The 23478-nt window shown below is 37.8% G+C and overlaps 1 protein-coding gene across 1 annotated transcript in view; it reads left to right on the forward strand.

Moving 5' to 3' along the window:
- Nucleotides 1–23478, forward strand: part of WDR64 (WD repeat domain 64) — a gene marked incomplete at both ends in the record, with an annotated part of 79671 nt that overhangs the window by 16759 nt on the left and 39434 nt on the right. The window contains 5 exons of the mRNA XM_081998567.1: nt 7492–7599; nt 9236–9450; nt 9922–10056; nt 12740–12819; nt 20331–20470. Coding sequence (XP_081854693.1) covers nt 7492–7599; nt 9236–9450; nt 9922–10056; nt 12740–12819; nt 20331–20470 — 678 coding nt within the window. The remainder of the gene's footprint in view (nt 1–7491; nt 7600–9235; nt 9451–9921; nt 10057–12739; nt 12820–20330; nt 20471–23478) is intronic.

A 23478-nucleotide genomic window follows, 5' to 3' on the forward strand; every position in this document is an offset into this window, starting at 1 on the left:
AGTCCAAATATGCAAAGGTAGGATCAGAACAATATTTGGTGCTTCTGCCCATAGAAGCCAAGGGGAAAAATCTGGAAGGAGCTGAAGCAGCAGCCTGATGCTTCAGTGGGAAGAGGCTGCAGGGTCCTTTTCCTTTCTGAGCACGAAGCACTAATCTTCTGATTCCTCAGTGGATGTGGAGGTCTTTATGCTGTGGCAGTAGGATGATACTTGGCAGCCATGGCAGAATTAGGCACCATTGAAGGTCATCTCTGCCATAAAAGTGTGAAAGTAGGATATGTTTAACATAATGGTATCTCTCAGTATTATAGTGTAATACCATAATTGTTAGGATTGTGATTACAAACAATTATAATAGCAAAACTGCTAGTTTTAGTACCCACAGATAAAAGTTTAGTATTTATGAGCACCCACTTCTGTTCAAGCTCTGCACCACATCTGTGTGGCCTAGCCTGATCTGCTGTCTCTGTTGTTACATGCCACTCTCCTATCCTTTCCCAGCTGAGATGTTTCCACTTTTTCAGCCTTCCCTAGGGAAAGGAAAAAGTAGGTTAGAAATAGTTTGTATTCCTTCCCTTTGGGATGGAGGATCATCGCTGCTGGGGATCACTGGATCAGTTGGGATCATTACTGCTGAGCATGGCAGTTTCTACCATAGGGTGCAAAGTCTTTCAGGGGAAAATCTTTGGCTTCCCAGGGACATTTAACTGACTGAGGAGCTGATGGTTAGTGATGAGAAAAGAGAAGCCCATGCCCACAACCCTATTAAATCGTTCTGGCTCTATTTCTGAAAGATTTAATAGTATTTGATGACGTCATCTAACTTTTGTTGTTCTTGTTATATTCACTATTTTGATATCAGTATTGTGATAGACTGTTGGTCTAGTTAAAAAACCTCTTCTGCTTCTTGCTCTGCCTTGTCTTAGGGCATAAGCAAGTTTATCTAACATTCTTATTTAAGTGTTTGCACTGAACAGTCCTGTCTTTAGCCAATTTACTTTCTTCTCATCCTTTCTCTAACTACTGCACTGAAAATAGAATTAAAATGGCTATTACTGGGCTTGAGGTTCCTGAACTTTTTGATGGTTGTTAAAAGATTTTGATGCTTGCACAATGTAATATTTTAAGCTATTTTGTTCTTAAAATTGAAATTCTATATCCTTATCCCAAATTGCAATGAAATAAAATTCTGGATTTTTTTGAGATAATAAATTACGCTTTCCAGACAGTTGAAATGGGTGATCTTATTAGATTTATTAACCTGGGGATTCTTTGAGACATATATCTCTAGAATTGGGTTGCAATTTTTCTGTTGTAAAGCATGCTTATTAAAACTGAAGCTCTGCGTTTTAATAGCTTTTATCTAAACACTTATTAAAAATCAAAGGACAATATCTTATGTGAGTGTAAATCATCACCCACCATTTACTTATTAAAGATATGGTGAACTATACTAGTTGAAGACCTCGGCACCAAATGGTTATAATGTACAACTGTGAAGAATACCTTATAATTTCTGAATAGCAAAAGCTATTAAAAAAAAAGCTGCCTTTGCCTTGCAGGGATTACATTTCTCTTTTTCAGATCTGCAGAAATAACAGTCCATTCTTTTCTCACTACAGTTATTATGCCATTTTCATCTGTGTTAACACCATCAATACTGGCATAGCTAACTGATCAAGCTATATATTTGTATGCATCTTTGTGCAAATGAAGTAAGGTACTGAGTTCAGAGATAAGTTATCAGACTGCAAACCTTCCATCCATTGATAACCAATGATGTGTGTAGAGGGTGGATTAAAAAATGCAGAACAGTCCTTAGGTTCCTCTACCTTGTTCCATCCAGTGTTCTCATTCTTAAGGTGTTTCAGAACAGACTTACTCCATGAGAGGTCTTGGCCCTAATGATATTGAACCAGAAAGGCTGTGAAACATAGTAGCTCTAGAAATAAAATCCATTGAACTGCAGCCATCAGAACATTCCCAGCATCATCATGGTATAAATGGAACATCAGCTATGAGTACAGATCATTTACTGTTTTGTTCCAGGGATGTTATGGAGAAGAGGTCACTTCAAGAAAACCTGACTTCATTTCTTGATGAGATTCACAGAATCACAGAATCACAGAATCATTAAGGCTGGAAAGGACCTTCAAGATCATCAAGTCCAACCATTAATCCAGCGCCACCATGTCCCCTAAACCATGTCCTGAAGCGCCACATCCACACGTTTTTTGAACACTTCCAGAGATGGTGACTCCACCACCTCCCTGGGCAGCCTGTTCCAATGCCTGACCACCCTCTCAGTGAAGAAATTTTTCCTAATATCCACTCTAAACCTCCCCTGGTGCAACTTGAGGCCATTTCCTCTTGTCCTATCACTAGTTACTCGGGAGAAAAGGCCAACACCCTCGTTGCCACAACCCCCTTTCAGGTAGTTGTAGAGAGTACCTGAAAGTACCTCAGATTATGTGACTGAGTGAAAAGAATAGAAGCATAAATATAATACAGTTAAAACTCTGTACAGTATTCGACTTGCCACTATACGACTTTCTGTTTTAAAATATGACCACTGAAAAAAACACTAGAGTGCATGGTTTAACAGTTTTCCAGCTGACAGGCCCCAAAAATAGTAGTCAGCACAGAAACATCTGTGATGATGGTGGGAATACTGGTAGTGAACAAGTCACTTCTCTTGAAGAATGAAAATGAAATGTCTATTAAATAGGGCATAGAAGAGCATGAACAGAGCCAGTGGATGAGCCAGACAAGCTAAAACAGAAACTGTATTGGAAATGAGGGAGTGAAGATAGAGCCCCGGAGTGACAGGATGGAACAAGGAAATAATGAAAAGGGTGATCTGGTGCCACTGCCTCGTTTCTCTGTCAAGTATGGCAGTGCTAAGAGAAATTCTTACAGCCTTCACTCTAAAGCTAGAAGTAGGCAGCATGTTTTGCTTATAGTTTCTGGCAGACTGTTCTCTTGTATCAGCCGCTTCTCAGTGTATCAAATTAATTTATTAACTTGTGCATTGCTCTCTTCAGGACTTTCATACTATTAGTTTCTGAGTAGTCTCAAGCCAATCTAGGAGTCTGTTTTGGCCAAGAACTTCTATTTTGGATCTTAAGGATAGAGTACCATGCTCTGCTGTTTACACAGCCTGTTTACTCCACAGGCTGAGGTCCTTGAACAAGAACTGGCCTGGAAGGCAGTGCTAGCTAACTTAACAATCTCTCAGTCTCTGTTAGGCTCTAAACTTCTCAGTGGACATTCTCTGGAGGCTTCCTATGCAGGAAGCCAAAATTGGTTATTATAGTAGTCTCTCCAGACCTTTATAACCACTGATCTTTGGTGTAATTTAAGTAATTTCACTGGTGCAATTTGTCTTAACATGAGAATGATTCAGTTATGTACATGAAAACACTTCTGTTGCTGCCTGTTCCAGGAAACTTTGATTTTTCTATGCTGGATCTTTCCCTGACTGGCAACTTCTAATAAACTGGTGCAATAAACACTTTTTTTTTTCTACTTTTGCTGTTGCATTATCAAATGACTGTGCCTATAAATAATGCAAAAGGAAAGAAGAGGATAAATCTGGAGTACATTTTACTAATTCTTGCATTCTGCTGACATATACAAATTGCATGTCGTGTTGAAACCTGACTTTTTCAGATACTTTTTTAGACTGCCAATCAATAATTAGAAATATTTATCTTCTAGAGAGAGGAGATTTCTCTTACAAGAGAAATTCTGTCTTGGCCAACATTTTCCTCCTGTTGGAGTGTTCATTGCTTCTCTATCTATGTCTTTCTGCTGTCACTCAAAGTTCGTTGCCATTCAGATGCTGTAAGGAAAATGTGAACGTGTACACCATATGGTTTTATTTGTGTGTGTATTAGACATAAGTTGATGTATGTAGCCTTTGTATAGATCTTGTAAAAAAACTTCCTATGAACACACTTTCTTATTTACCTTTCAAACCAGAAGCGGTTTTAATGCTTCTTACGTTGTAATTTCTGTCAGTTTTTCTCCCCTTTTTAGTGAAATAGTATTTTAATGATAGTCATGTCTGTAAGCCAGTGAATGCTACAATACAATGGCTAGGATGCTTCGCTGTAAAAGAAAGATCAAACTTGATTTTACTTGATTGGTTTTTAAATGCTTACTTAACTGCAAGCAGGCCTTCCCCTCGATGAATTAGAGGATAGAGCTGTTCCTATTTAGAGTAAAAACAGTCAGAGCAGAAGGCACGTGTTATTCCAACACCTGTTTCCCTTTCACTGCTAATTCTTTAGGGGAGTAATAGTCCTCAGCCCTATGAAAGAAAGATTTTCCCTGAGAACATGCTAAGCATTAAGGTACCTTTACATAGCAATGCATGGATGCGTGTTCCGTTTCATTTGTCTGGGGACTAACTGCTACCGAGTTCTCATTTCACAGTCGTCTTTTCTAGTCACAGATACTGTGACAAGAGAGAGAAGTTGAAGTCCATGCTCATACCCTGTTTGGTAGCTCAGCATCATTAGCTACATGGAGAGAATAGTAAGGGAGAAACTGATATCCGGAATTGCCTAATAAAACTGGAACCAAAGTTATTCTGTAGATTGGTGGGAAGCAGAGATTATTAAGGCCCTGTTGAATGTAAGTATATGGACTTAGACTCCAATGTAATTAAGAAACTAACTAAATTTTGTACAGTTTAGTTGCTTAGTTGTGGAAAGTTAAATGTTTCTCATTTTTCCTGGATGTGAAATGTTGAATCTCATTTGTCTGTGTGTATGAAAATCTAAAATAAATTAATTGGCTTCAGTTGCTATATCAGATTTTCAAAAGGGCAAGGGGTCCCTGGCATCTGTTTCTATCATCAATGGGAAAGAATCTAGCTTTCTCTCTTCAGTTATTCTATCCTGTGGAAAGGGCTCTGACCTCATCTGAAAGAAAAAATTAAAGGTCTCAGTATCAGGTGCGAGCACCCAGTAAATACCCAGTGCATTTTTACCTGTAGGTAGACATGGGATAAGAAAAAAAAAGACAAGACTTCACAGAATGTCGAAGAGGTGACATATAGCTCAATTAGAGGAAAGCTTCAGAAGAGTAGACTTTCATAGTAGGTCTTGAAGCACAGGTTAAAGGAAAACATTTGCTCTTTGAGACATTTAAAGAAATATGTCTGGAAACTGTAGCTCACTGCTGGGCATGTGAGTATCATTGTTCTAATATTTTGCTTAATTCTTCTGTTAGAATTAGTAAATTGTGCCCTGAGAGAAGAATATCCCCTTGCCAGTCTGAATGACAACAGCCATTTTCAGTCTGTCCTATGTTCTCAAAGTATTTGAATTTGACCTTCAGTGTGGGAAAACAGAATAGTAGCCTTGAGCTAAGATGCCTAAAAGACATTTAAGTATGATGAAGACGTTTCCCTTGAGTTGCCAAGCTAATGTCTAGCCTTTCCCATTCATTTTTCCTTAACTGGTATCAGACATCTGCCTTTCTTCTGTCTTCCAAGATTATCCTTACAGGTTAAATGAGTTGTTTTTCCCAAATAGGTGAGAAATACTTTGTGTTCAACTGGGATAAGTCAAGTCCCCTCTCAAGGCATATACTGACTGACTTGGAAAGATTCAGTTACCAGGGCAACATACATGGGGAATAAAACTTTTCATGGGAGGGGGCATTGATCTGTAAATAAGGACTAGTCATGCCTTCCCAGATCACTGTCCTGTAATGTGATTTGTTTTGTTTAATTATTTCAAAGCAATAGCAGAGCTTCTTGGTTGTATTTCTAGGCAAACATATGAAATAAAGTTTTTGATATCAGTGTTTTAAGTCCTTTCATCAGGGCTTGTTTTATTACCTAAAATTTAACTACAACACAAAAAAGAAAGCAAAGGGACATCTGCCCTTTAGACTTTTTCTGTAAGCAGTCAAGTGCAAAGATTCTCCTTACTGCTTGGTTTTGATCTTCCTTTTGCCTCTGTACCATCTCACTGCATGTGATAGCCTGCAAAACCTTTGCAAGATGCAGTTCTGTTACTTTGACTGCATCATCACAAGCCAGCACTACAAAATAGTAGCTTAATTACAAATTTAAAATCAGCTTTTTCATACCAGTTAATCATTGTTACCTGACACTATTGTAAAGGACCCCAAAAAGCCACAGTTAACAAAGTTTTCCATAAGAATTACCAAGCAGCCCATAAGGCCCCTGCAGGACTGACATTTTCCATGTGTTTATTGTAGAAAACAGCAAAAGAAATCCTTGTAAGTGGATTAGCACCTTCCTTTAGGAAGGAAAGAAGCTTTCTCCTGCAATAGAGTGTTGACATCACTCTGTCAGGATTTTGGACTCTTTACAGCAAAATCAATATTGTGTACAACAATGCGAATAAAAGTCAAAGCATCAGCAGCGCTGATGCCTTCCGTTCACTATGGATTTAATATTGTGCTTTCTGCTTCCTAACTCACTTGGTGGATGTAAACTGTATCATTAGCAACATAGGTCCCTATTTTAGCTGTTTATCAAGTACTTCCACTGGAACTATTTTTTCGAGGTTACAGGTAGGTGTAGCTCACTTAAAGAACTGCAATAACTGTGTTGTTTAAGTTTGTGTCAAATATTTCTTTGTCACTTTAATCTAGAAAAGAAAGTAAGATGTTTCAGTCAGTGTTATTTTATAGTTGTTCTGAATTATTTTAAAGTGATAGATAGTTGTGCCATAGCAGACATAGCAAATGGAGCATATTCCATTTCAATCCCTCTGTCATTTAGGAAGGTCCATTACATTTGAGGGGAGGGGGGGATAAAACAGTTTTTAATGTTGCAACAAAAAAACAAAATTCTGGACAGTGTGATAGTGAATTTGAGTCAATAATCTTACACTTTGCCATAGAAATTATTTTACATTAAAACCTGTATAACTGGAGGTATACTTGAACGATGGCTTAGTATGGGCAAATGAATAGCTTTATAAATATTTGATCTACCTACTGGGAGAATTAAAATTATTTAATACCAGTTACTTATTTTCAGAAACTTTCATTTCAGTAGGGTTTGTGCTATTATAGCTGAAATTTTGACTGCCTTTAACTTTCTTTTGTTTTCAACTAAACCATATCCAAGTAAAAATTTGATTTGCTTTACCATGGATGTTTTAGCTTAAGTATCCTCTGCTCAGAGTGCTTTTTTCGGAGTGTCATTACAGCTCAACTAACAGTATATATGTATTTGTGTCCTCTCATGTGCAATATCTGTGCATCTGAGGTGAGTCACTGTTAACAGAGGTTGAGCCTGGCACCTCTGTAATTTCATGTATGAGCTATTCCTGGAGTTAGAACACTCAGTTCTGTTACCTGGGGCTGGACCTAGCAGCTGCTAGTGCAGAGTATATGGGATTTATGTGGAGATGGTTTAAAATATGTACTTAAATGACGGAGAAGTTTATAAATTTACAGAGAAAATCTTTCTTTAGCTACCCTTTTTATTTTCATTAGGATACTGCGTGGATCACTGGATGTGATTTCCTACCTCAGCTGAAATGTGTCGTGGCTGTAACTGAAAGGGCAGTCATCGTCTGGGACTATAAATCAAAAGGGAGTCAGGTATTATGTTGGATCAGGCAAATGTTAAAGAGGAAGCCTGCGAAAGATTAGTCTTTGTTTTCAATATATATTCACATTCCTTTTGTCTAACGGGATGAAGGCATTAACTTTTGTCTTTGTAGGAACTCAGTGAAACAGTGGAATTTATACTGAAGAAGGAATACCTTTTCCACACCGAGTGGGATTATTAGTGTGTCTTAAAAACTTGGAATAAAGAGGGAAAATTTTTACTATGTTGCAAACAAACCACCAAAGCATTTATATTCTATGTATATGTAATGCATATGTGTGCACATTTGTATCTAATGTGTGTGCATGTATATCTTGGAATCTATTAAGAATCAAGGGACAAGTTTTCCAAAGAATTTAACATAGACTCCTTTGAGATAACTTCCTCATTTAAAGAAAATATTTCTTCATATCCTGCATTTTGTTCATGACTTTACAAGAGCAAAAGCATCTTGATGTTAATAGTGTATGTCCAAATGGCTGAAGTTTTCTTGAATGCCTTATTACAAAAAAAAAAATTTGCAAGGATTTCTGACCCATGCATTAACTTTTTCCCCCTGTTCCTGGGACTTTTCTCAGCAATTCTGAGTTGACTGAGAAGATAAGAAGAAACAAAGTAAATATTTTTAGGATAAGATCAAGTCTTAGGATTTTTGTTGTTGTTGATATTCAAAGGCCACTCCCCAAGCTCAGACAGGTCAATGGAAGGTTTTCTGTCAATCCAATTGGACTCCTGGGAAGGAAGGCTCAAAAATTTATTCTCCACTCATTATTCTCCAGGTTTCCTGCAGTCATTACACCAGTGAATGTTGAAAGTCTCCTGTGGCTGAATAGGAGCAGTTCTCTTTTGAGACCACAGAAATAATACATAGACTGTTCTATATATGTGTTATGTCTCTTTAATGTTCCTGCATGGACAACATTGAAGTAGTTAATTCTGTGGCACATGAACAGTTGCCAGTTTAGGTTGGCAAGGATGCTTTATAAAATAACAAATGGAGTCAGGCAGTAGAACCAATAAACAGTATAATGCGTATGACCCAAAATCCCATTCCCAGGCCTTCTCAACCTAGCAACATACCACAATGGCTTGCAGCTGTATTCGTTCACCACTATCTCAATTACTGAAAATTGAAACACCTGCGCATATAAGTACACTTGGTATCCCAGGCTGTATTAATAATTAGGACTCTGATATAATTTCTCTCTGTGTGTTACTGTTGCATTTTGTGGTTTGAATAATTCTTTAATTTGGCTATTTTCTATTTTCTTTTAGCTAGCATCTTATTTTTGAATAGAAAACCATATACAGTCTTAGCAAATACACCATCCCACTTCAGTATGGTGAGATCCTCCCTAAAGTTTGTAATTAATATTTCCTCACTGAAATGTAAAAGGCTACCTATGAAACAAAGCCTCACTGAAATCCTTAAAATCAACATTTAACTTCACTTGGTAATGATCTTCCATGAGTTTCTAATGGCAGGAAACAGCTAGCACAGGGGGAGCTTGAAAAAACGAAGTCAAGAATTGAATGCTGATATAAGTAGATAAGCATGATATGTTCAGTCAATTTAAGGGCTCATGTGCAATATCTAATAAACTATCTATCTACTACATTTCACAGCATAATTGCTTTACCATCAAGCCAATGGAAAATATTCTGCTCTGTGTTTGCACGGTGACTATGTCAGATCACCTGGCTAAGGATAATATCCTAATGGGAGATGATAAGGGTTTCGTTCACCTGCTTACTGTGACCAGTGATCACTTTGGATTGAAACAATGTAAAGGCAAAAAAGAATCACCACTTCAGGTTTTGGACTCCAAGACTTTTAACATGTAAGTTGCTTATGATAAAATATTATGTCCAGCCATTTTTTTTTTTTTAATTGGGTTTCCTCTGGCCTAAGTGGAGGATTAGCTTTTGTGTCTAAATTAACTCCACCTAACAAAGAAAATAATTTTTCAAACTAAAGTAAGTATGATTTTCTTCTTGTGTGAAGGAAATGCCATCATTTTCAGTAGGAGATCTTACAAGAGATCGTACAGCAGAGAGGCTGCAGAGTAAAATTCCAAGGAAGAATTCACAATTGCTGTAATCCAGTTTGACACAGGCACAGCTTTATTGTGCCTGATTAGATGGAAGCATAATTGCGACTAAAGAAGTGTATGAGTGGTTCTATATCTGCTCTGGATATTAAATGTTAACATTGCTTGTGTATAATCTCACTGACAAAATCCCTGTCCATCTATGGGCATATTACTGTAGATGCTAGTATATCCTAATAACATCTTGATTTATATCCCTAGTGTTAAACGCAAGCTACATGATGACTGGGTTGTGAAAGTTAAGTATATTTCTGACCTAAATTGCTTTGGATCCTGCTCCTCAGACAGCATTCATTCATTTGTTTTGGATGACATAAAGCGACTAGAGGACAACTTGTAAGTATATGACATCTGAAAAAATCCACCTTTTGCTTTATAACTCTGCATGACATCAGTGCCTTGCAAGATGCCATCCCGTTGTATGAAAGCTGTTTTTTCTATAAGCATTATTAACACAAACAAAAATACAACTACTTAAATACTTGAACATTTTTCTTTGTCAGCTTTTGATGTAGGAGAGGGCTGTCCATATATGTTCATTACTCACAACCCTTAAAAGTAAGTTATGTTATGTTGGCAGTGTTGTCTCCTCCAACATCTCCTCAGCAGACAAATTTTAGTTAGGAAATTGATTGCTTTGTTACATGTATATCATGTATGAATGTTTCATTAACAGTTTCAGTTTCACAAGTTTCAGTTACACAAACTTAAACCAAGAAAGCAATTTATTCTGAGGGCTGTGAAATGGATTTACTATACAGCACGAAAGAGGTTGTGGCCTCCTTATTTGTGCCATATCCTTATGCATATGGCCCATCAGTGCTATAGCTGATTCCAAGCCTTACTGGTCTGTGACTTTAGAGGAGTTTATAGCCCAATTAAAAAATAAATAATATAAATACAATTTTATGTAAAAAGGAACTATAAATAACGTATAGGTAGAACTTTTAATTCAAATATCTTAAAGCTTTGTAAACATTAGATCAGCTTCGCAATTCCTCTGTGAGGTGCATCCAGAGATTAACAAAATTTTAAGGCTAGTAGCAGCAATTATGATAATCTGTTTTATCTCTTGTACAATACAGGCCATAAACATTCACATAGTAATTCTTGCATCAATCCAATAACTTAAGGTTTTATGAGTCTTGCATATCTGTTGTGGATGGGGAAAATGAAATATGAAATAATTATAGTTTGTCCAAGGTCACATACTGTGTCAGGAGAAAAGCTGAGAAATCCTATTTATTTGATTTTATTGGGAGTTTTGGAAAAATAGAATAAATTTGAGGAGAAAGAAAACAAAGTATAGTCAAAAGGGTATATGCTACCACCATACACTGTTTGTAGTACAGAACATAAACTGCAAATATCTTGGTAGGTCTTTTTCATTTAACACTGACTATAATCATGTCTCCAATTGCAATAAACACATTTCTTTAAGCAGTTTCATGCAGCAGCTAAATGAAATTATATTTAGACAACTGAAAAATTACACAGCTGTTAAAATTATATTAATAGGCCTAAAAACAGCTGTGGATCAAATCACTTTGAAATGCCCATTCCATAAGTAATTATGGTTGAATATATGATTTACTGATTTATATGATTTACAAATTTCCCCAATTAACTTTGCAGCAAGAAATTGTTATTGTGCTTGAAGAGGAGTGCAATGTATCTTGTCTTCTATGTGACTGTTAGGTTTCTTTGTGGATAATGGCTGATAAGCAGTTATATTCTTTTCTTGTAAAGTATCTAAAAAAAAGGTGTGAATGGGATCACAGCGTGCTTCCGCTGCAAGGCCATGACTTTGGCAGGACTTCTCACTGAACCCCTTATTGAAAGGCCCCCTTATTCACACTGATGTTGGAAGAGTATCAAGAACATTCATTAAAGAGCCGATAGACAGTTATATAGAAGTATTAAATTTAAGAATTAAAGAAAAAAGGTGACAAATCCTGAGGAAATCTGTCAATCACACATTTAAATCAATTAATTGCTTTTTTATACTATCAAGAGAATTAAGGGTCCTCTGTTAGAGCTCTGGAAAGAAAGCTTTGCTCCCTCTAATAGGGAGTGAACAGCCTTTTATTTATACCTGCCAAGAAAGAACAAGCTCTTCCATTAATCCTCAAAGTTTCCAGAGTCTTTTGTCAAATTTACTTCATCCCCAGTTATGGTTTTCAATATTAATGGCTATTCTTTAGCCCAGAATAAATGAACTACCTACTTGTCTGGATTTCAAAGAAATAATTTAAATGTATACTCATTTAATTCTCTATAGCTTATTTACACTGACAGTCGTTTCCTGGGGAGACAGGTGTCAGCCATGCTGAATCCAAAAATCAAGAAAATATTCACTCATTAGTAGCAATGTATGAAACGTCGAGAGACAAGCAGAAGTTGCTCAAAGGATGGTTTTAGAAGAGACACTGAGTCAATGTTGGCTGTTATAATTCCTGTGCATTACAGTGAATACAACAGAATAGTTCATTTCAGTTTCAGAAACTTGCAGTGTCTTCATGTTATTACACAACACACAATAGATAAAATAGAGACTATGCATTATACAATACATTATATGTAAGCAGCAGAAAAGTAACTGCACTTACTTTACGCAAAATAGAGGCCACAATAACCTCCATGTCTAAAACAGGCAAAGGCAGTTGCTTTGATGCCTTTCCTCAGTGATGAACTGCTTTAAGCACGCAGACATGTGTGAATGCTTACTTTGGCAACAGCTACCATTTTAGGATTCTGTTTGGAGTATGACTGATAAAGGATTCAGGTGTTCAAATCAGAGATTTATTACTTTAATGGAAAATGCACCCTGTTCCTGTTTTATTGATGCTAGTATCACTATAAGTCTATATGACTATAAACCACTGTTATAAATCAATTTGTTTTTAACAAGAGATTGTGTACATTATGCAAACAGCTATTCTATATACTACAGAAAATAAAGTAAACTGTATTTTCCTGATGTTTCTTACCTGATTAACTCTTTTGTTAATGACTACAGACCTGTAAAGGAATTTTCCGTCCCTAGAGGAGTCAATGCCTTCACATACTGTGGAAAAGCAAAAGTCATTGTCACTGGGGGTAAGTATTGGGGGTTTTTTCCCAAGAGATTGTTCTGTTGTGAATTTGAGTTAGTGTCTTAAGAATTTAAATAATGGCTTCTGTCTTAAATGATAGGAAACAGAGATCTTGTTTTTAATGGCTGGGAGCCTCACTCTGAAAAGAGATACTTCCTGACAGGAATCTATGAAGGGCTCAGTCTGGGTTTCATTCAAGTATCATGTTATTTATACAATAAAACAGGAGAAACCGTATGTTGAGCTACCCTGGAGTAACACTTATGCTGCCTATCTCCAAGTCTTCAGTATGAGTCTTGCTTAAAACTTTGTTAAAAATTGCAATAGCAAACATAGCAATTCTTATGTCTATATTTAACGACAAGAAAAAAATGGCCAAGGATCTGCTGTCCAGCCTTGATAGTATGCAAGACAGTGAGATAAGTTTGGAAAAAAAAGAAGACCTAGACATGGGAAATAATGCAATTCAAGTTGAATTGTAGCAGTTTACTGAAGGGAAAACTGCGATAGATGTCAAAATAAATATCAGGCAGTTCTATTGATGTTCTAGACACAAGATTTAATGGGAAAGCAATAGGACTATAGGAAAGTTATTAGTGAAAATTCTGAAGTTCAGCCTTGGAGGAGATCTTATTTACATTGATTACCTTGTCACGAAAAGTAGTCTGGAGAAATTTACTGATGACATAAAGATGGGAGGCCCTATAAAACAGAATGTGGTTAGTATTTCCTACAGGTAGAACTGGAAGATTTTATTGTAATAATAAAACCAGGGCAAAGTGTCTGAATAGAACAGAAGGTCAATTACACAGGAACTAATAAAAGTTTCTGTTACACACTGAAAATGCTTCTTACAGAAACAGAAGAAGATAAAAATCTGGATAAACTTCCTAAGAAAATAAGAATAGCTATGGTACACTATACCAAAGGTTTGCCTAACACACTATGCCCTCATTGACAGTGACCAGCAATAAACACTTATGTCAGAGTATAGGAATAGGGCATTCATGCAGCAATACTTGCCCTAGGTATCTGTGTTAGTTGAAATATCTGTTCTGCAGGTAAGAAAGCATTAGCTTCTCTGAATCTGACACTAGTAAAACTTCATGTTGTAACTGGAATCCACTGTATGGTTGATATGAGCCATGCTTGACAAAGATTAGTTGAATATGGAAAAAGGGTGGAGGAAACCTATCACATAGAGAATAAACCTATCATAGAGAGATTTAAAAAGTGTATTTTCTATAACCTAGCAAAATGACAATTAACAAGGAACACCATTGCTACCTATAAAACTATCAGGAGAATAAATATTAGAGCAAAAATTAGAGCAGTGATGTTCTGAAAGAGTCTTCTGAATAGTGGCAGTTGCAGAAAGAAATATCCTCCTCAGTTTAAAATGAAGCTTGAACTTTTTAAAAGGATAGATTGCATATTTATCTGTGATGGTTGGGGGCTAGACTTGGAATGTAGAACCTCCTATCCCATCTAAACAGCTACCTAATCAAAATATTTTAGAAAGAGATGGGCTTTCTCAACACTGCATTTTAAATTGTCTTGACTTTCACTGCACAAAAGTACAGAAAGCATAGGCAACATGACAAAACTTTAATAATATTATGTTCAAGGACTCTGTAATGATGATTTTGAAAAAGTGTAAGAATTGTACTTGATTCTAACAATCTTCCAGTCTTTTCCTGGGTCATAACATTTACGTATCCTTGAGTTGGAATCCTGTCTTTCTTGTTCACCCACTAGCCTTCATCTTGATATTAAAAGGCATCCTCCTGCCTCTCACTTTCATTCCCAGTGCTTGGCCCTGCTGCTTCCCTTGAACACAAAAGTAAATTATTCCTGAGCTGGATTACTGAGAGTCGCAGGAGACAGTGGGAATGCATGGACAAAGACAAAGACAGTTTGGGATCATGTCTTTCAATTGCACTGTGAAGTTTAGATCAGCCAGGTGAAAACGAAACTGCACCCAGAATTAAGAATAATGCTACAGCGCTTGAGAGATTCATCTACTAAAGACTTCAAAACTTCAGCTTTAGAGTTCAGTGCTCTATCAGTAAAATACACTGCTCACAATAGCACAGCAGTCAGTCAGACTAGAGCACCTATGTTTGTCTCTGTATCTTAAAAGGCAATTTTCTCTCTTGTCTGGCTGAGAAACGCATGTTGATGATCCAGTTAATGAAAGAATTAAACTGTTAAAATTAACATAGGCTAGTCTTGTTGATTAGGAATCCTGCATTTTTACCTGTAATATACCCTAAAAATCAAAGACTAGAACAGGTAAATAATTCAGGAATCATAATATATAGATTTCTTGGTGGCATGTACAAACATTTGTAAAAGCTATGTTTATATGTCAGATTCAGCAATTAAAAGAAAAATCCAACCTTTGATTGCAGGCTAGCTTGTAAAGTATTCAGCAGGGATAAATCTGCTTTACTAAGCCCCAACCTATGGTTGTTTAGTCAGGTGTTTATAGCACAAATGGTATGCAGAATACTACAATGTATTATTACACTGGGAAGTGACTATTTAAAAAGTAATGTTTTAACACAGTTACTCTTCCATCATTTATTTAGTTGTATTTGAGTATGCTCATGACTTTGTCAGTGACACCACCTAATTTTGTCTTCCAGATATTTGACATTTATAATAATGAATAAGAAAAATAAAAGCAAAGCTGGTACAGAGTTCACTTTTCATGCTAAAAGCTAGACTTCAACCAGTAAAATGATAAAAGCCCGATAGTGGCGTAAAATATGGAGCCCACAGTAGTTTAGAATAACTTTTCTATGTAGAATTTTGCATTATTATGTTGAATGGTAAAGTGATATGGGTTTGTTCTTGTGCTGTATCCATTTCAATTCCAACTATGTCTTAATCATAACCTCAGGGAACAGCTACAGTTAAAATCAAATTATGTATGCATATAAAAGCTGGAGATGATCAGTTTTAAATGATGTGATACATCAACTTCTAACACTATTAGTTCTTCAAATCCAGCTATTGTTCTCCTGTGAGCAATAAAGAAGAAGAAAAACTATTAGTGATTTTTAAATCTAGCAGTAGCAGCTTAAGACTGATAAAAGGAAGTCCTCTGTGCTTGCTCAGTATCCTTTGTGTATTCCTGGCACAAGTGAAGTAACTGGTAACATCTATCTTTTTTTTTTTTTACCGGCACTATACATTGGTATTGACATTTTCAGGAATTCCCATGAATCCTAGTTATAGAAATCACATCTCAGGACTCCACTAATATTAGCCCTCAGAAGTGTAGCAGACTCTTTTCTATGATGCAGTCTAAATTTAATAAGAACATATGCAGACAGACAAGGCAGCACAAAGAAAAAAGAACGAGACGTTGGTCGATATGATAAACATCTGAACTTCTGTTAGTTTACCAGATGTCTAACTGTTCTGAAGAGGTTTTGCAGACATTATAACCCAAGATTATTTAAAAGGCAGGCTTGAAGGAATGACAAGTTGTTTTAAAGTATAAGGGTTCCTTCTGTGTGAAAGGAGCAGCATAGAGAGAAACCAGGAGTTATATTTTTAATTCCTAGTTTATCAGAGGATGCCAATCTAAGCCTAGCATTTTTCCATTAAAAAATGCTATTCTCAAGGGGGTTTCAACACCACTGAAATGGAGCCATCTCAGCAGACTAGTAATACCACACAAATTGCAAAACTGTGTAAGCAAGGGAGACAATTTGACAGTGTCACACGTTCAAAGAAGATATTGGAATCCATAACATCTAGCTAGAACAGAGCTGTGGTCATAGAATCTGACTTTTAAAAAAACCTTATACATATGCTTTCATAATTATTTATCTTGGAAGGGAGAACACTGAACTGAGTCCATTATGATTCAAATAATTGATTTCAAAGAATCTTAAAAATTTGCTGTCAGATATGTAGACAGATAATTAATCTTCAAGCTTTTCTTGAATATGCTTAGTACCCATGCCTTTTGTGTCAGGATTCTGAATCCCGGAGGCGTATTTGGAGCACAGAGAGAATAAATGTTCTAGCAAATGCTCCAGTGAAGCAACGAAGCAGTGAATGTTAGGGCCAATCTGGCATTAGTCCAGAAAGAGGGAAGAGAACATCTCTACTATAACCAAATCCACCATTATCTCCACATCAGTAAAAGGAACTAAAACTATCCACTACTTCACATGAGAAGCAAACTGTATTTTTAATGTAGGGGAATGTTTTATTTCCTAATTACACTTGTTCTTTCTGATAATATCTTAAGTAAATAACATATATTAGTGATCCTATTCCTAAAAGAAACTTTCTGTGCCACAATTAAAGGGCACTATCCTCCCCTTCATTCCTCTGCCATCACCTCAGGAATATAAACAAAGCAATTAGGAAGACTAAGAAAAATCCTGTTCCTCCAAAGTGCAGCTGGTATGTAGTTGAGTTGGTCAGATACTGTCAATAGCTTCTGCCTTGTTCACTACCATTTTAAGACATGACAGTTTATCTTTGGGGCTGCTAACGGACATGTTGTTGGAGCAGTGTCTGTTCCCTTTGACATTATAACTGATCTCACCAGTCTCACTGGAGGCTTCTATCTACCATTTTTGTGTCCGCCTGTTGATGTCATGGAAGGTCTGCAAGCTGTTTTACTCCCATGGTCTTGTTTCTCAGTAATGTACACTGGCCCAGTCACAAGGGCACTGCTAACCTGCAGAACATGTCTATGATGGCCTAACACAACATCCAGGGAAGCGAGCAGGGGCCCACCGTGTTTTGCAGTTTCCCCATCTAAAAGGACTTCACAAACCAGTTGTGCAATTATAGCCCTTTTAATCTACTTCCTGCCATGCTTACAGCATAGACAGCTAGTCTAGAATGGTTTTGCATGAAAGTTCCTCTGCAAAGAAACTGGTTCCCACTGAAGTTACTGCTGCTCAGCTACTTATCCATGGCTCCCCTTTCCTATGCAGAAGTTATCCCTCCATTGTGCCAGTACAGCTGTTTGCATGGTTGGATTCTCAGTCACACTTGTGAAATGAGCTGGCATAAACCAAAATGTCTTTCTGTTGTAGCTATTTTAAGAGTAGATCGTTTCTCCAGTGAGCCTCTCTCATTTAGAGAGAAGCTACATAAACAGTGGAATCAATTTAACTGAGAGGACAATAATCTTTAATGGAGGAAAAGGGAGATGGGGTGCTCCTAAATGAATCACATATTGCTGTGTTAAGAAGGAAAGGAATAGATTTCTGGAGAGAGAGAGGGAGGAACTAACCAGTGACAGTAGGTTGAACAAGCTTAAGGAAGTTCCGTGGAGAGCAGATTGCAAAAGTTCTCTTTGCTAACATAACTGAGCTGAGTGTTGTAGTCTTGAAGTTGGGTGAATGTTCTTCTGGGGCATGTACTTCCTAGTCTATGTTTTTTGGCTTTCTGCACTTCACCTTAAGCTGAGATAAAACTAAAACTCAAACTGAAATCTAGATAAAATGTGGCTGTTTCATTTATAATGTGTCAAAATAGAGTGTTCAGCTTATTGCATACAACTCATACAATTGCAGTATTTGCCAGCAATTGAAAGTTAAAATATAAATTAATTAATGTCAAATTTAAACTGGGCTCATGTTCTCATAAAACTCCTGTGAAAAATATGAAATACTTCAGTGCACTAGGTACAGTTGTGTTTACATCAGTATGTAAAACCAGGAGTTTACCGATACATTTTTAACATCTTTGTGTTTTGAAATATTTATGGAAACTATTATGAAAATAGTACCAAAAGATTAATCTATAATGGAATCAAGGATTATTCCCTAAATTTTAGGTAAATTTAATGTTTGAACATACAAATAAATATGAAAGAACTAATTCTCATTTACTTCAAGACACAAGACACACTCACCAGCAGTTATTGTTTCTGCCCTTAGTTTTCATGCCTGCTCCCCTTCCTGTTCTGCATGTCCACACTCTTCCATAGAGGTGGCCATGCCTTCATTCCCGGGCTAAGTGGACACAAAAATTGTTTTGACTTTTTTCTAAGTTAGATGTTTGAAGGAAAAAAAATATGAGCCCCAGTTCTATTTCTAATGAAGTATTCTGCTCCTATGGGACCAGCACATTGTGGTAGGTTGGCTCTGGCTGGATGCCAGGTACCCACCAAAGCTGCTCTATCACTCCCCTCCTCAGCTGGATGGGGGAGAGAAAATATAACAAAAGGCTTGTGGGTTGGCATAAGGACAGGGAAAGATCAGTCACCAATTACCATCATGGGCAGAACAGGCTCGACTTGGGAAAAATTAATTTATTACCAATCAAATCAGAGAAGGGTAATGAGAAATAAAACCAAATCTTAAAACACCTTCCCCCCACCTCTCTCTTCTTCCCAGACTCAACTTCACTCCTGATTTTTCTACCTCCTCCCCCTGAGCAGCACAGAGGGACGGGGAATCGGGGTTGTGGTCAGTTCATCATGTTGTCTCTGCCACTCCCTTCCTCCTCCAGGGGAGGACTCCTCATACTCTTCCCCTGCTCCAGCGTGGGGTCCCATGGGAGACAGTCCTCCACGAAATTCTCCAACATGAGTCCTTCCCACAGGCTGCAGTTCTTCACAAACTGCTCCAGCCTGGGTCCCTCCCACAGGTGCCGTCCTTCAGGAACAGACTGCTCCAGCGTGGGTCCCCCATGGGGTCACAAGTCCTGCCAGCAAACCTGCTCCAACGTGGGCTCCTCTCTCCATGGGTCCACAGGTCCTGCCATGAGGTTGCTCCAGCACGGGCTTCCCACAAGGTCACAACCTCTTTCAGGTGCAGCCACCTTCTCCAGCATGGGGTCCTCCCCGGGCTGCAGATGGAGATCTGCTCCACGTGGAGCTCCATGGGCTGCAGGGGCACAGCCGGCCTCACCATGGTCTTCATCTGGGGCTGCCGGGGAATCTCTGCTCCGGCGCCTGGAGCCCCTCCTGCCCCTCCTGCTGCTCTGACCTGGGTATCTGCAGGGTTGTTGCTCTCATATATCCTCACTCCTCTCCCTAGCTGCAGTTGTGCAGTTCCCCTCCCCCTTAAATCACTATCCCAGAGGCACTACCACCATCGCTGATGGGCTCGGCCTTGGCCAGTGGCGGGTCCGTCTTGGAGCCGGCTGGCATTGGCTCTGTTGGACACAGGGGAAGCTTCTAGCAGCTTCTCACAGAAACCACCCCTGCAGCCTCCCTGCTACCAAAACCTTGCCACGCACACCCAATACACACATGTAGTCACATCCAGTGTCACTGACATTCCTCTAGCAAAATAAAAAGGCTTTGAAAGGTGAATCAGTTATGTGTTTTTATACAAGTTTGGGTACAAGCAATGAAAACATAAGCTGGAATCCAGCCCTTAGAATGAAAAATTCACATCCTTATGTGGGAGTTGCCTATATGATGAAAGCAGAGACGTATCAACAGTAAGCTCTTGATTACGAAGCTTATTTGTAATACCAGTGACTATTCAGTCTTTCTACTATATTTTTTTTTTCTTTCAGGTCATGACAAACTCCTTCGTTTGTGGCATCCTGCTATTAACAGTAGGCCTACAGGGAAGTTATCAGGACACCGACATAGTGTTGTGGAAATTGTGACAAATGAAAAAGATCAACATGTCATCAGCCTTTCCTCTGCAAAGGTAAAACACTTTTCTTACCCTCATGGAAATCAATGCTATATATGCAAGTAGGAATGTTTTTGAGTAAGTATTTCTCTTAGTATCTAGTCCTAATCTCACTGCTTATCAGTTCATTTATTATAATAAAAAGGTGGAGTTTTAGCTTAAAAATTCCAAATTATTTTGTATTGACAAGCAAGACTAGAATGGAACTATTTGACATATTTTCTTTCTGAATGTGACAAAAGAATATTTACAATAGTAGATATTAACATTCTGGTAATTTCCATATTATTTTGGCAACTGCCAGTACAACATAAGTTGTACCTGAATGCTTCACTCAGTAGTGATCACCTGCAAAACTTCCTACAGTTTCATTTACCCTCTCTCTGCCTGTCAGCCTGCTAAATCCATAGCTGGAGTTTTTCTTACACTGATGACTCATGTTCAACTACTGACCTCTTCCTGAACAGTGTCTTTTACGTGGCTTACTGATCCAAAACATTGTCCATGTACAGGTGTTGTGGTTTAACCCCAGCCAGCAACTAAGCATCACGCAGCCACTTGCTCACTCCCCTGCAGTGGGATGGGAGGGAGAATCAGAAGGGTGAAAGTGGGAAAACTCATGGATTGAGATAAAGGCAGATTAATAGGTAAAGCAAAAGCCGTGCACACAAGCAAAGCAAGACAAGGAATCCATTCACCACTCCCCATGGGCAGGCAGGTGCTCAGCCATCTCCAGGGAAGCAGGGCTGCATCACGCATAACAGTTACTTGGGAAGACAAAATGCCGTAACTCCAAATGTCCCCCCACTTCCTTCTTCTTCCTCCAGCTTATATACTGAGCATGATGGTATATGGTAGGGAATATCCCATGGGCCAGCCTGGGTCAGCCGTCCGGGCTGTGCCCTCTCCCAACTTCCCGTGCACCTCCGCCTTCTTGCTGGCAGGCCAGCATGAGAAGCTGGACAGTCCTTGACTGCTTAGCAACAATTGAAAACAGCAGTACATTATCAGCATTTTTCCATCCCAAGTACAAAACACAGCCTTATACCAGCTTCTGTGAAGAAAACTAACTCTATCCCAGCTGAAACCAGGACAACAGAAATACTAATAAAAACAATAATAAAACTTCTTCAACCAAATATTGCAAGATTCTGCTGGAAATGGATGGGTTTCCTTTAAGTTACTGGTGGAATCATGGCACCAGTGGTTTATCTCATTTGTGAAAATGAGACTGTTCAGGGGAGAACAAACACTTGTAAAATATGTGCAAAAATAAATAAGATGCCCATGAAGAAGTAGTTATTAATGGCTATGGAGCTTGTTCAAGAGGGGTCCTGTGCAAAATTTTCAATATTCAGTAGTATTCAGTATTTTCATTAACATCTATAATGATGGAATAGAGAACATACTAAATTAACCAGTTACCCCAAACTCGTTAAGGCTGCAGGCCCTGAGCAGAAGTATTAGTTCAGAATGGTCATTAAAATTGAAGGTATGATCTGTGAAAAATACCTCCTATGAAGCAAGTCCTCTGAGATAACCATCTATCTCAAAGGTTTCCAACTTTTTGTTGGGTTATGTAGGAAATATTACTGAGCTATTCTGTCTGTGCTGCTCCTCTGCCCTAATTGACTACACTGCTCACTGAGGTGCCAGTAAATACCATATCTTTAATCCTGTTCTTAAAATAACCCACACACTTCTAAAAGTACTACTAGTTGAAAATAAGTTGTCAGAAATCTCCCATGTTCACATAATCCTGGAGCCATAACCATTCCCCCTTTGTCACATCTATACCTATCTGTTCTGTAGGTAACGCTATACATTTGCTGCAGGCATTCTTTACTGCCTAATTAAGAAGGGTTTTAGCAGATAACCTGCAAGCTATACATGTAGGAAAAATGGAATGAGACATAAAACATGACTTAAGGGGAACAAATGTACACTGAGATATTTACAGAAAAGTAACTAAGACTTGAAGCCCCTGGGGCAGTAAATGACTGGAAGATCTCTTGAGGTCCCTTCTGGGCCTTTCTGTCATTCAATATGATGACTCAGAGGGAAGCAAAATACATTTTACAAGTCTCCAAGTATGTGGACATCTGACCTTAACTAAACGTAGCTGAGTTGTGCCAATGACATACGTCAATAAGATCACTTGTACATGAAAATGAATATGTGAAGGTATGTTTTAATTAAAAGCTATGGGTCTTTAAACAGGGCTGTGAGTTATAAGGCATAAATTTCACTTCTTAAAAAATAAAAAAGAAATAGAGATAAATTCCTAGACTATCAAAAGTCAGGCAAATCTTGCTGTCATAGTTGAAAACTATATCAAAAAAAGAAGGAATCCCTCACAGAGAAGGTCTAAAGGACTTTACAAATAAAGTGTTGATCACTCTGTGCCTCAAAGAATTTACAATCTGTATATGATATAAGGTATACACAATAGCGGAGGAAGGTTATCTGTAACAGGATAGCTTCCAACCTAGTTAAAGCACATTTGTGTTTGTATAGACAAGAACCAGATATTACACAAAAGTGTGCAACTTCCCAGGGAACTTTCAAAGTTATGTTAAGCACATGATTTGTTTCCGCCTAAAAAGCAAAGACCAATTTGCTTTCCAATCTGCCTAGCATAAGAAAAATCAAAATGGTTTTCTCTATTTTGTTTTCATCTTTCAGTGACTGTGATATAGGAGGCCACTGAAGCAAAACAAGTAGAGCCTATATATCGTGACTGAAAATGCGTTAGAGAGATATCAATGATCTCATGGAAGCATTGTAACCAAGGGAAACAAAATCTCTTTATGTTCAACAGATTTTGCATCAGCTGTTTGACAGAATAGCAGAACTAGGGAAAAACTTAGGAAAATTAATTTGATACTTTTTCTGGACATTCCCAAAATTAAATTTAACCTAAAGCACGTCAGATATTCATATTAAAATAAAGGCTTTATTATCGTGACATTTTTCAGCTAAAACTACAGAACAAGGTAAAAAGTAGAGGATACTTTTTTTTT

This window comes from Phaethon aethereus, assembly GCF_964289735.1.
Source record: "Phaethon aethereus genome assembly, chromosome: 3".
Lineage (NCBI taxonomy): Eukaryota > Metazoa > Chordata > Aves > Phaethontiformes > Phaethontidae > Phaethon > Phaethon aethereus.